The 14,464-nt window shown below is 40.4% G+C and overlaps 1 protein-coding gene across 2 annotated transcripts; it reads left to right on the top strand.

Moving 5' to 3' along the window:
• The first annotated feature begins 2,793 nt into the window (after positions 1-2,793).
• Positions 2,794-9,572, top strand: nop9 (NOP9 nucleolar protein). 2 transcript variants are annotated; one of them, XM_015057667.1, is made up of 12 exons: positions 2,794-2,893; positions 3,361-3,633; positions 4,414-4,650; positions 4,873-5,082; positions 6,472-6,579; positions 7,372-7,513; positions 7,609-7,801; positions 7,890-8,030; positions 8,115-8,234; positions 8,881-9,093; positions 9,174-9,279; positions 9,355-9,572. In XM_015057667.1, exons 2-12 carry the CDS (start codon positions 3,396-3,398, stop codon positions 9,507-9,509), a joined length of 1,863 nt encoding a protein of 620 aa, XP_014913153.1. In that variant the 5' UTR covers positions 2,794-2,893; positions 3,361-3,395; the 3' UTR covers positions 9,510-9,572. The 2 variants fall into 2 exon arrangements, with proteins under 2 accessions (XP_014913153.1, XP_014913154.1); XM_015057668.1 differs by lacking the exon at positions 2,794-2,893 and adding an exon at positions 2,905-3,011.
• Positions 9,573-14,464: the final 4,892 nt, after the last annotated feature.

Below are 14,464 nucleotides of genomic sequence, written 5' to 3'. Positions count from 1 at the left end.
AAACAAAAGAGTTTTATGATATGCAGAGAACTAAGCAAAGGTTTTTATGCCTGTAGCACCTTTTCTTTACATTTTGCTACATTGCAGCTACAGACAGTAGTGTAGTTTATAGCTGGCAGAGGGAAGCTGGCTGAGAGTAACACATGGTGTTTACAAGTGTGAACAATTATCCAAAACACTTTGTGTATTTTTGTAAGCTTACCTCTAAACCAATATTTTATATAAAAAAATAATAATAAATAAAAATGCTGAAATTACACCTCCAGCTTTGAGATGATTTCCATATATCTCGATGCTGAAATTGCACAGAGGAATTTTAGCATCTAGATATGAAGAGATCTACTCCAAAATTAAACCAAAAGGTTTCTTTAATTGCTTACATCAAATCTTGATCATGCTTTTGTCCAATCTGACTAAGAATGCTCGACAACAACAAAGTTTCTTCCTGAATTGCCTTTTATTTAAAGTAACATCCTACCATCAACTCTGACCAGCTTCAGTTTCTCTGCTGAGAAAAGTCCGTCGCTCCTAAGAACGCCCGCAAACGGCAGGATGGAAAGATCATTGTTGTGATGAGGCCAATTTCAAGGCATCAAATCACAAATTTCTTTTGAGTCACAATTGCTTTAAACAGCATTTTTCTAAACAGAAAATTGAGGGTAATGTTAAAGTTTCAGCCCCAGCCTGGAAAAGGCAATGCTCTGACGTTCAGATATCAGTACTTTGAATGACGTCAAAGTAGAGGAACGTAATTCGTTACTTCCATGCTCTACCACTGATTCTAGTGTTGGGTGTCCTAAATAGACACTCCTTTGAAGCACCTTGTTATCAAAATACATTATTAATACAGAGGGAGTCATCTTCTTTCTGACATTGTATTGGGCAGAAGTAGATAAACTGTCCATTTATCTGCTGTAGTTCGGTCCGGTCTGACACAGCTGGTTGTGTTTTTCTAAACCAGTGAGTCACAGCTGATTTTCCACATGTTCTGCTATTCATACCGCTCTACAGACTTGAATTAAAATTGTTCTACATTATAAGTAACATAGTTACTTGTGTTACAAAATATTGCAACCCTTCAATCATCGGTGGCGGTCCCTCTTTACAAACTGATCTCTGAAGGCACTTAGTTGTGCTGGATCTTATTAAGGTGTATCAGAGTAAAGGGTCCTAAAAACAATGTTTTAATGTTGTGTTATGCGTCAAAGAGTTTTTATTTGTGAGAATTATTCGTAACCATGAATCATTTCCTCTCCAGTTAGCAAATATGCCCCGTTTCGTGTCGACCCATGACATAAACGGCCTCTGAAATACGTTGAACATGGCAAACTGTGGAAAAGTTCAAGGGGCACGAATTCTTCCACAAGGCATAAAAAGTGTTTATAACGTTCAGATCAGTATCTATGTGCGTTTTGGCCTGTGAGGTTGTTACTAAAGGATTAAAGAAGAGAAAGCAATGAAAGCTGAGAATTCGTTGTCATTTTTTTCACAAACATCGTCAGAGCTATTCAGAAATGCTCTTTCACAACATTTTTCCTTTTGTTTAAATTTCCATTATAAATTTCAACATCTTGTATTGCCTTACTTGTGATTCATCGAAACTTACACCCATACATCAACCGTAAGTAAGGATGGACACCGTACATCACTAATCCGTGGAAGCAAGTTGTGAAAAATGCTGTCATTTAAAAGTGTGGCAGGACGCCCCCATGATCTGCTGCCCCTGCTTGTTTGATTGCGTCTTTGTCTCAAACATGCTTTTGAGCTTAACTTCACAGAGGGGTGAAAAAAACAGGTTGTAGTAAAGGAAGACCATGTCTCTTCAGAACCACTCTGCCAAAACAACAAAAATGATTAAAAGAGACGAAAACAAAGGAAACATAATGAACAAATAAAATGTTAACAAATCTGTTTTTCACTAATCCGCTTGGTGTAAATAAGTAAGTTGAGAAAGCAGCTTGTTTTGTACTGAAATTGAACCGGGCGGCACACCCATCACATTTTTCTACTGCTAATGAAAGAGCAAGCTGTTTGATATCAAACGCATGATGGGATCACATGCGGGATTAAAAGCTGAGCCAGCGGTCTTTGCTCTTTCTTTTTCTGCCTCTGCATTTTTTGATCTGGATAGAGTGTGTGATTGATCGGTTGACTGACGGAATCGCTTACATTTGCATTCATGTCCACATCTCATTTTCCTGTCTTGTCAAGACAGGATGAAGCGGAGTCACTAGTAAAGAGGAAGCAGTACACCAGCAGAGTTACTACACTGCCCCCTGGTGGTGTTAACTAGACGCAAAGTGTGATTGTACTTTAATTTTTTTTTCTTGCACAACTTTCTTTTACAAAAATCACAGCATTTGACTCTCAGCTCAGCTTCTTTGGGATTAAAAGGGGAAAAAAATCCACTAACTTGTCTTAAAATCCTCATGAGATTCTTTCAACATGTTTGTTTTTAAAAGCCTCTGACCTTTCTGACCCTCTTTCTCTCTTTTTTTTTCTTTTTTTTTGCTGAAGCTGTTGTTTTTGAGCTCTTATCTCTGAATTAGAAACAAATTACCACGAGGGATTTAATAAATAAGTCACATGACCAGATGGGAATCTTGAGTGCAACTTCATATGATACTTTTAAATACATATGTTAGCATAAAAAAGAGTTGACATTAGAACAGAAGAAGAAAGACATACATTTTACCATTTAACTGTTGGGGGAAAACTCCCAAATTATATTTTTGTCACGATTAAGCGATTAAAAATGACATAGATGGAAAATAATGGCATTTTATATTCTAGTCCTGTAGGTGGCAGTATTGCATCTCTAGACTACTTTTCAGGTCCACAAACAGGAACTTTATAGAAGAAGAGGAAGAAGGACGCTTCACAGGTCTCACACGTGAGTTGTCATTTTGTAGTTTTTCTTCAAATAAAACGTTTATTTTGTAGGGAAAAAAAAAATTCTTTTCACTGACAGAAATCTCGCTTGTCGCTCTTTTTCGGCTTTGTCGCAGCAGGTTAGCAAGAACGGGCCAAAGTGCTGTTTGTTTGTTTTTTTAGCCGTACTCTGTTTTTTTAATATAAATTTAATCAGTCTTATAATGAACTCGAAATAAATTGCTAGTTCAGAGGAAGCATTAATATTTATTAATCGACGATAAATTCGGCGTGCATTCAGTAAAAGCAGAAAATACATTGAAGGTGGACTTTTATAGTAGCTAAAATCACTATTACTTCCAAAGTTAAGGCTTCCTCCAGCTATAACGCCTAATTTTTGCCTCATATTTATGAGAACTTATCCCAGTTTAAACGTTGAAAAGATATTGCATAAAGTGAGCTAATGCTTCTTTATCTCATTTCTACCAGAGAACTGGACTTTGCCGTGTGTTGAGATCCCTAACATGCTGGCTAAAGACGGAGAAAAGCTACAGAAAGGAGGAGCAAGGAAGAGGAGGCACCCTGCTGAAGATGGAGGAAGAGCAGAATGGAAGAAGAAAAAGAACAGAGGTGAAGAAGGAAAAGAAGGACAGAAACCTCAGGGAGACGGTGGCAGGAAGCGACTGGATGCTCTGAGTGTTGGCTACTTCCGCCGCGTTGGGGAACGACTGAATGAAGGCTTTGAAGAAGATGAGGAGAGAGGTGAGATGGATTTGATTCTCTTCGGGGGAACTGAAGTTAAAAAGTTAGAATTGCAACTAGAGTTCAGATACTGTGACTTTTCCATGTAACATTACATCAGTTGTTCATATGGAGAAAACGTTTCCATATCTTTGTCCTTCACATACCTGCTAGGCAACTTTATTTTTCCTCATTTAAGCCACAGTGGTTAGGATTTAGGTTTTATTTCTTACCTCATGAACATTGAACATATTCAATGTAAGTCCCTGAGGATCTAAGATGCTTGTGTTTTCCCTCTTCTTTTTAAGAAATTAAATCCAGAAAGAGATGAGGATAGCAGTAGGAAACCTGAGGCCTAACGCTGACACATGATTGGCTCAGAATTTGTTTGTTTTCCATGTAAGTTGTACATTATATGGACCTACATTGGGGTCATAAAGTTTTTAAAAAATCAAACTGAAAAAAGTTTTGAAACTTGAAAATTATTTTGAAACTAAAAAAAATAATAAATAAATAAATAAATTATACTCACACACATATATACAAATATATATATTTAACTTTGATACTGAAAAATAATTAAAACCGAAAATAAAGATTTGAATCTGAAAAATAGTTTTGAACATTTGTTTTTTCATTTTCAAATCTGTATTTTCTGCTTAAGTTTTGTTTTTAATTTTTAAGCTGAAAAAAGTTTTCATTGGGTGAGACACCAAACCGACCTCATGGTCGTTCCTTGTGTAAATTCTCAGTGGCATTGCTGTGCGTTTCAAATAAATACATTTGCAATACATTTGACAGAGATGTTTGTGGGGAACGTCCTCGCCGAGGTGAAAGGTAAAGCCGGCCTGGTGGCCACCGACCGGACGGGAAGCATCACTCTGCAGCGGCTGCTCCCGCTGTCCAGCCCGGACCAGGTGGGGGAAGTCCTGGCCGAACTGGGCGGAGAGTCTGGGGTGGGGCTTAGGGAGGTCTCATGTGACCGCTGTGGAGGCCACGTCGTAGAGAGCGCGCTCAGACAGATGTCCAGGTGGGAGGGTAAGTGAGAAATATATGATTACTTGCTTAATTCTTCTGAGTTGTATGAACACTTTGTCACCGTTGTAACCAAAAACATAGTAGGATCTAAGTCAGAAAAGTATAGGTTAATGTTTTGTTCATGTGTGATGATAAAATTTTTGTATTTCTCATTCCACAAATAAAAAACCTTAAACAAAGAAATAAATGTTTATGTTTACATGTCCTGATTGTCCTTTGCAGAGTTCTCTCAGAAGGATCCATTCAAAGAAGAAGAAGAGGAGGAGGAGGAGAGAACTGGGATGCTGGAGAGCCAGGTGTTATCCTTAAGTCAGGTGGTGAAAGACAACGTCTCAGAATTCATCAGACACGTTCACGGCTCACACGTGGTCCGCACACTTTTACACGTGCTGGCGGGCTGCGTCGGACCTCCTCGCACCGAAGCCCAGCCAGGTAAACACACAGAGGCGTGTTTTAGTGACAGGTGCATGTGGCCGATTCTCAAGCTTTTGATTTTTGTGTGTTTTTTTGTCCTCGTAAAACGGACTTTCCCTGATTCCAGATGTCTCTTTAAAAAGCTGTGGTGTAATTATATATAACAATATAATTAAGGTTTGTCCACCCTTTAAGTTTTGAGCAATCATTAATTATTTCTGTCATTGACAGCACCACTGGTGGAGAGCACTGTCACTTTAAAGCATTTCAAAACAAATATAAAATCATAATAAATGTGCGGTTTTCAACTGAATTAGTCTTTTTGAATTGAAGATTATTGATTACTGCTGAATTTGAATTCTTCCCTGACTTCATTACTGAAGTGAAAATAGTCAACTTCAAGTCTTCTTTGCTTCATAGTAGCATCCACACTGAAGAGTGTAGCTGCTGGTGTGACCTGATGGTGATATTCTGCTAATGTAACAGGAAAAAAAAACCCCACAATTTTGCAATTGCCGTGTTTCTGCTAGATAAGGAATTAAATTAAGTGAATAAATTTGTTTTATTTATTTTTTCTTCAAAGTGTGGAAATAGTAACATATATTTAATATTGCTAAAAGTCAGCTTATCAGCGATTGGCTCAAATTGTCACATGGGAGAATCCTGAGTTGACCATGTTGGTGTGTTGCTGAACAGCGACACCTGCTGGATTTTAAAAATCATAGCAGGCAGCCTGAACGAAGACGTTCCGATGCGGTGAGGATAAAACAAACAGAAAAAAGCCCAAGGACATTTTTCTTTTAAAAGTGTCACAAAATACCACATGCTGTTTATGCAGACCGTGACTTTGCTGAGTGAATTAAATCAAATCACTCACATCTTTGCAGGCAGTAATTGGACGTTGAAAGTAGGGCTTTAATTCCATTTAATTCCCCTGTTCTCCAGGTACCCTCTAGTTATAAGCTCCTCTGTTCCTCGCATGAGTTACACCGGGCCAATTACCCGACCAGAAGTTTTTCTCCGCAGAGTGCCCATTCATGCCCAGACTAACAAATAACGACTCCTCTCCGCTGGTTTGATTCCTGCCAAACATAACGATGTCCCTGGGTTGTGGACGTCATTCACAGCAACTACATCTGTATAATGTGTGTGTGTGTGTGTGTGTGTGTGTTCCAATTGAAATGGCGAAGGAGTTTTGATGCAAATTGTAGCAATTGCTTGCTGGAGGTTTTAAACTATTTTGTTTTTCTGAGAGAGAAGGAGAGAGCTGGCCACATTTTTATTGCAGTTCCTGTTTCAGAAACGAAATACAGCTTTTGGTTCCTTGTCAGTAAATGTGATGGAGGCTGAGTCAGGGCGTCTGACTTCACGTCCGTGTCTCTCGTTTGATGTTTTGGTTCGAATTAGGTGCAAAAGAGCACCGGGCGGCCCCCCAGCTGACCGACTTTGAGATTCCCACCTCGTTCTGGTACGAGCTGAAGAGCCTCACCGAGACCTTGATGGAAAATATTAATCGTAAGCCTTTCATCACGCCATCTCTGCACTTGCCCCTTTTTTCTTTTTCTTCTTTTCAGCGGATTATAGATGACTCAATTCTTTCTTTGTACTCCCGTCACAAAGAGAACATGTTAGCACAGAGGACTGGAATATCTGATGTGGACTATAAAATGTGTGTTTTTATTTTTAAAATGTAATAAACAGATTGCTTTGGCATAAAGAAGCCAATGTTGCTGTGGGAAAGGAAATATTAATCGGATTCAAAAGAAGTCAGGAAACCATTTGCTGACTTTTAATCCCGTCGTTTTCACTCCGATGTCTGTTGAGACCTGAAAACAGCAGAACCAAAGTATAAATACTAAATGGATGAATATTAATACAGCCATTTCATTTCAGTAGTAAAAAAAAAACAGATTGAAGTCAATAAACTTCTTTGCTAATACTCATGCAGAGGTTTAAGCTTCCTTTACCTAAATCCTTACTGGAGAAACTATTTTATAAAGTGCAGCCGGTGTTTTTACCTCAACTCTTCTTCTATTTCTTTTTAAACGACTGTGTAAAATAGCCGGCAACAGATTTTATGCCTTCCCATTAGTCTCCAGTCGGTGGCAGTAAAGCTTCTGCAAGTATTAATAAGAAGTGTCAGGGCACAAAGACGCCGTCTTCTACTAAATATTATGCGTACGGATTGTTTTACCTACAGTTCGGACAAGTGTTCCTGGTCTTTAGTCACGTTACAAACACAAACTAGCCTGTACGCATTCTGTTGGGACTCCGTTGTAATTGTTTTTCCATTTGTTTGTTCTTCAGTGAGCGTTACAGATGGAGCTGCCAGCGCCGTGTTCCAGACCATGCTGACCGTGTGTCACAGAAAACGACCCAAACTGTGCAAGCAGCTCCTGAAGCGCACCATGGAGTACCTGACCAGCCGCAGCTCGGCCCCCGGAGTCAGGTCAGAGGTGTTTTGTTTTGTTTAGTTCTGTCTCGGTAAAGGGTTACTGTAGCAGAGGTATAACATTGGACGCCCTTTTATCTCGCCTCCTACAGTCCGCTGCTGGTCTTCCTGAAGGACCAGGCCTCCAGTCGCCTCATAGAGACGGTCATCCAGCTCTCCCACAAACCTCTTCTCCGTGACCTTTACAAGAACCACTTCAAGGGCAGTTTGGTTGACCTCGCCCTCCATCCTATCGCCAACTTCCCCGTCCAGAGGCTGACAGCTGCCTCGGCTGAGCATAAACTGGTAGGCGGTGTGTTGTTGTTGTTGTTGTTGTTGTTGTTGAGTCACGGGGGCTGAAGAGTTCGCCACTTGACGGCGTTCCCATCCTCAGTTCCCGAAGCTGTTCGACGAGCTGGTCCAGGGCGTGGAGGCCGTCTTGGCCGCGGGTCACATGGGCGTGATCGTCCAGCTGGCGGAAAGCTGCGCAGAAAGCGGAGAGAAGCAGGACGACATGATGCGGTGCCTTCTGAACGTGAGCCTCCCAAAAGGTTTTGTCCTGCTACAAACGCAGAGGAGTTCCTCCATCATGTCAGCTCTGTGCCGTGTTTCCCTCCAGGCTTTCCACTGCGCCGAGCCCGGCTCTCGACACGTCTGCTGCCTGCCGCTCTTTATGTCCTTGCTTACTTATGAGATGTATTACCAGACCGATGCAACAGAGGGCAGCACACAGAAAGAGGTAAACCGCAAACTCTTTACATTACTGGTCTTTTCTTTTTTAGTTAGTTTTTTTTTTTTTTTTTTTACATTTCAGCACTACTTATTAAAAGTTGTTGAGTTGACGTTGACAAGTTCAGTTAAAGTTGCGTTAAAAAAAGCCAATATATTTAGTTTTACTGAGATTTGTAATACATTTAATACTAAACTAGCTTGTTTCGATCTTCTTATAATATGTGCAGTTCTTGAGTTGCATCTTATTCTCAACAAAATAGATTTCTGTCATATCCATGCAGTGTAAAATTGTGGCAATAAAAAAAAAATACAAATTAAAATAAAGAAAAGAAAACCACATTGGTGCCAGTAACGAACCTTTTGGAACTCCATATAAAATTTTAGTAACTGAGAACTTTATTGTTTTGTTTTTTTAACAGACTCAAGTCTAGTTTCCCCCAATTCATTTAACCTCTACGCCCACATTGTTGTTTCTTTCTTGTGAACAATGATAAAAATGAAAACATTCAGCTGAAGAAGACATTTCTTTTTTCCTCCAAGATCTTTCTCCCGCTTTTGTTTCAGTAACTTCCACTCTCTGAGGAAGTTCAGGTGACACATTTCATCTCGCCCGTTTTCCCCGGCACCTCATCAGATTGTTTTGTCGTTTTCAGGTCCCGCTGACTTCCATCTGCTACCACGGTTCCCGGCTGGTCCAAGCACTGGCCAAGTTCAAGGAGCGCTCTCACCTCCTCAGCAGCCTGCGCACCCTGAGCCCTGCCGACCTCCTCACGATGGCCTCTGACCCCTCCGGCAGCCACGTCCTGCAGGCCCTCATCACCACATCCAGTGACAAAGGCAGGGGCAAGATCCTCAAGAGACTGGAGGTACAATATGTTCGCTGGATTTAGTGTTTGGTTATTTGCGGAGTTCAGAAATGTGAATTAAACGCTGTTCTTCCTCTCAGGGCCAGTACGTGCAGATGGCCTGCTCCAGGCTTGGAAGCCGAGTCCTGGAAGCCGCGTGGAACAGCGCTTCGGTCAGCCAGAGGCAAAGCATCGCGCAGGAGCTTGGTAACGTTGACGGTTTTTCAGTTTTATTTTATTTATTTAACTTTCTTCACTTACGCTCCCGTCCTTCTCTTCCAGTTCCCAGCGAAAGTAAGCTGAGGTCCGATCAGTTTGCTCGTCACGTCTGGGCAAAGTTCGGCCTCTCCCACTTTGTCCACAGGAGAGCCCACTGGCAGGAAATCCAGACGGGAGAGTCCAAGAAACGGAAACTTTTCAGCGACCTTCTGGAATAAAAAGCCGCAGATTATTAAAAATTTTCAGTGTTTATTTGTTTGATAAAATATATATATATATGTGTTACTTTTGACTCATTTGCTGATTTTAGATTTTTAATATACAATTTGATGCAAGAAGAGATGTAGCCTGTAGGTGGCACTAGAGGTGCATGTGTGGTGAGGCTGTCCACCTCAATAGCAGCAAACGGCGTCCTGAAGTGCAAAACCTCAGACTTTTATCAGCTATACTGGGGCAATAATGGCTGTGATACTTGATTCCCATTTGTCCAAAGAAAAATTACTAAAATTAATAAAATATTTAAACAAAATTAAAAGAATGTAAATATTCTTGTTACAAATAGGCATTGTTATGAATATATGTCAGTAGTTGCTTATTGTCTGATTCTAGTGGGAGGCTTTTATAGCCACTGTGTGTTATACAGTAGTTTTCAAAAATGTAATATGTCCTTTGTTGCATTTGGTTGTTAGGATTTTATGTAAGATAATTCAACACAAAAGGGAATCTGAAATATTGTGTGCATTTATGTAAATCTCCCCAGACGTGCACATCTCTGGACAGACGTTGCCCAGTTTTTTTTTGTTTTGTCAGATAGTTCAAGCTCCATGCCAAGTGGTTGTAAACCATAATTTGAAAGATTCCTCATTGTCTAGACTTTAACAAGTCAATTTCAGCAACATTAGCCTTTTGTAAGCCTTACATCTGTGTTTTGGTATCATCTGACCAGTGCCCCCTGCCTGACTCGTTAAAAACCGCAAAAGTGAAGTTTCTTACGGCTTTCTTCTTGCCGCTCTTTTTAAAATGCCAGACAGTTGAGTTTCTGTCTAAATATCATCTTGTTGACAATTTGTACAACCCGGGGATCTCTGCAGCTCCTCCAGAGTTGCTTGTTTCTTCCTTAACGCTCTCACTGCCTGGCATGCAGGTTTATGTGGTGATACGTCCTGGTATGTTTGCAGTCCCACGTTTTGAACGATGGATTAAGCTGTGCTTTGAGGGATGTTCAAAGCTTGGGATGCATTTTTTTATTTATTAATTTTCTTTTTTTTTTACTTCTCATACCTGCCTTGCGTGACTTTTACAACATGAGTACTAATCTTCTGATGGTTCTGTTGTTATTCTGGCAACCCTGGCCATCCCTTCAACTTTTCATGTTTTGTAAAATCCAGATTAGTGGAGAACGGCATGAGGATCACAACATTTGATGAGGCTGCATCCTGTTCACTGTTCATCCCAACTCGTAGCTTTCATCATTGCTTTCACCAACCCAAGTTTAATCACGTATCCCTCCAATCGGTGACGACGATTTAGGCTTCTCTTCTCTTTGCTGTTTGCTATAACTGTGTGCGCTCAGATGGGCCACAATGAGCAGAAAACAGAATCAGATGGGTCCCCCCCCCACCCCCTCCACCTTTTCCCGTCAGGGTCAGCCAGGTCTGCTTTCTTTACAAACTCTGCTCCTCCATCATCAGTAATCCCTGCCTCTCCTGCCCCTCCCCAAAGGAAAGCAACATGCAGCTCATTAGTTATGCACAGCGCTCACCGAACATAGTCTTTCTTCGGTGGAAGCCGAAGAGGAACTTCAACAGGCTTTCCAGTGGTACTCAGTGGGTGGTTTTGAGTCTTCTGAGCTCTCCCTCTGCCTCCCCCCCGTGCTCGCATGAAGTGCTCTTTTTTGCCCAAGAACCACAGAAAATGCCCACTGAATGAGTCAGCACCAGGGAAACACAAAGAGGGAGGATATCTGTCACAGTTTGAGACGCCGATAGGGTGTCACGGAAACAAATTCTGTCATATCGTTCCCCCTCCGTTCCCTCCTCTTTCCCCTCCTGTGGGCGTCAGCGGGGCTGTCACATGGCTGCTGTTATCTGACGGCTTTTTTTTTTTTGTTCCCCTTTTTGACCTGTTTTAAGTGTGATGAAAACCTTTTTGTTTTATCCCAACCTCCATGTCGCCCTCTTTTAGCAGAGTCTTCGAGGTCGTGGAGTCATCCTCCGTTTGACCTCATCGCCGACAATCTGGCGCACCCCTCACAGCCGAGAAGGGTTAAACAGTGAAATTGAAACTTAAAAAAAAAAAAAAAAAAACCTCTTCCTTCTGAATATCAACATAAATGTAGGACATTTCAGATGCCAAAGGACTTACTGTCTCCTTGACAACGGTCTCCAAGCAACCATTACTCCTCAAAGCTTTCTTCCAACCCCTTCGTCTCTCCGTCTGACTCGCTCCCTCCCTTCAACCCCTCTGCTTCTTTGACTTCCTCTCAAGAGTTCTTCAGCGCATCCACTCCAGACCGCGCCAGCACCAGAACCCGAGGACTGATGGGCTCTCAAGACAGACTGCTACACCCAAGGAGTAAATGTGTAGGCAGATTTTTTATTTTTTATTTGGTAACTCTAAACGAGGTGTGTTTATGTTACGTTTGAAGGGGAATACATAAAACCCTCCAGTGTCACATTTCATGCTCTGAACCTAATTGATGATTATGCAAAAAAAATAAAAAAATTCCAAGCTTTCAGCAAATCCAAATCTTAAACCATGAATAATCCATCAGACTTCAGTTTAATTTTGGAGGCATTTCAGGTAAACAAACGCTACAAAGTTATTTTTAGCTGCTGCGTGTTGTTTCCTCAGAGGTAGAAAAGTACCCCAAACATCACAGGAGTGATTTGTCTTTAAATCCAGACTGTGGAGCATACATAAGCTAAAGCTCTTCATGAGTAAACAACACCTGGTGAGGATGCGATGCATAACTCTTAAATGGAAGAAAATAACTATTTTTCCAAGGTATTTAACAAAGAAAAATGGGGGAGGAGTGTGTGAGGCATACATTTAAACAACTTTAAAGGAACTTGTTTGGCTACCAGTTTTGTAAAGTAGAGACTAGGAAATCAGAGCTTCACTGTTGACTTTAAAGGTTTTCTTGTGCGATTCCTCTACATCACATGTCAAACTCATGGCTCGTGGGCCAAATCTGGCCCGCCACAGCTTTTTATGTGGCCCTCTAGGGTCTAGACTAAACACTAAGTGTGCTTAAATATTATTTTATCAATCAAATTGTTGCAGTTTTTATTTGTTTACTGCCTAATTGAACGAATCAGACCCTCCAGGTTCTTGAGAATTATTGTGGAAATTCACACAAAATCAACAAATCCCTGCACTTTTTTACACTAACTGGGAGTTTATTTCAGATTTTTCTCAAAAATTGTGAAAAAATTTCTTACTTCTACTAAACAGCTGCCTCAGCCTTATTTGATGTCAGATTATAGTCCAGGATCTATGCGAAAAGTGATAAAAAAAAAATCACATTTACCGTAAATATTGCAAATATTCCCAGATTACTACCACAAACACTTTGAATTGTATTGCAAAAAAAAAAAAAATCATCACAAAAAGAATCACAAAATTCTGGAGCGATTAGAAAGATGTTGAGCAGTATTATTTAATTTTAATAATTAACTGATATTTTAAGAATTTGTGAACAGGTTTTATCAATACATCCTGGCACAGCTGGCCCTTTAAGAGCATTCATGATTTTGATTTTGACAACACAAAAAAAAAGAAGAAGAAAAAAAACACCAAATGGCACTATGTTTCTTTGTAAAAGTGAAACATAAAACTGGCATTCTGAATTTTATCCACTCTGGAAACTAGTTTTAAAATGAATAGCTTCTCTCCCAAGAGGCCAAATCTGTGTGGATGCACCTAAATGACAAAAGAAAAAAAAAAAAACTGTTGCAGATGCACCTAAAATTGTTTCCATGTGAACGAGGTTTTATCTTCATCCACTTTCCCGTCAGCTCTCTACCATCAATCTCTCTCGCCTTTGATGAGTACTTCTATTTTACCATCTAGCTCTTCGACTATTGTACTAAAAAAGGCAAAAAGCAATATTATGTTGCTCCCAGCCTTTATTGCAGTGTAGGGAAGTATTTTGATGCCATTGTGTTGGTCAGGTTAAAAAAAAATCTCATGTTATTGGTCATACTTTTTCTCCTCATGTGATGCTTCTATATTAAAAGGTCATTTGAGAGAGAAAGAAAAAACAATTAACAAATGGATCAGAATTGTGGTTCTTGCCAAGAATATATGTCAACAAAAAGCCAACGAAGTAAGGAAAAGTAATTTTACAAGAAAACATCATATGTGTGCAGTGAAGTGAGTAATAACTGTGGCGATTGCTACAAATCAAAGCTGCTCTCAGAGAGAGAGAAAAAAAACAGAATAAACTCATCCAGACTCTTCCCTCAGATATTTCAAACTGGACTTTTGTTGAGAGATTACCGGTAATAATCTGCAGGTAATCTGTAGATTATTGTCTTTGTGATGGGATTTGGATTATGTGTGAAGCTGGGGCCCCACCTGGCGTAGCAGGTCACTAAGGAACTTTGTGTAGCAGTCTGTCATGAGAGCCCATCAGTCCTTTGTTACTAGCTGCCTCAGCTTTAATTCATATCACATTAGGGACCCCTTCCACCCACTTTTTGAACTTTACTGATCAGCTTTAATATTTAGAAATGGTCTGCACAAAGTAGCTTTAAAATGGCAGGAATCTGATTTTGTGTTGGTCCTGCGCTCACAAGAAACTAGTTGGAGTTCAGATGCTAGCAGTGACATTCTGCTAGTAAGTCATCGACTATCCAATACCCGTAAGATCTTTATAGATCCCTGCTTTTTAAAAATCTTCACAATATCAGAGTTATATAGCCATATCTGTTAGAAACAGTGAGTAAAGCTGGGAGGGAATTGAACTGCTCAGTCAGATAACTGATGCTAAGCTAGCAAGAGGCTAACAAGACAGGTTCGCCAGCTTAGCTCTTCGTTCCATCAATACCTGCAAGGCATGAAAATAGCTTCAAAGACGTCAGTATTGGTTACGCTAACATGGTGGCTATATGACTCACACTTTGTGTGGCTGGAGTTGATGCTCTGAAGCTTCAGAGCAAAATGGTTT

Source organism: Poecilia latipinna, unplaced genomic scaffold (assembly GCF_001443285.1).
Source record: "Poecilia latipinna isolate Pla-1442-1.1 unplaced genomic scaffold, P_latipinna-1.0 Scaffold1481, whole genome shotgun sequence".
Taxonomy (NCBI): Eukaryota; Metazoa; Chordata; class Actinopteri; order Cyprinodontiformes; family Poeciliidae; genus Poecilia; species Poecilia latipinna.
Note: the sequence above shows the minus strand (reverse complement) of the source record. Positions and strands in the feature narration are given on the sequence as shown.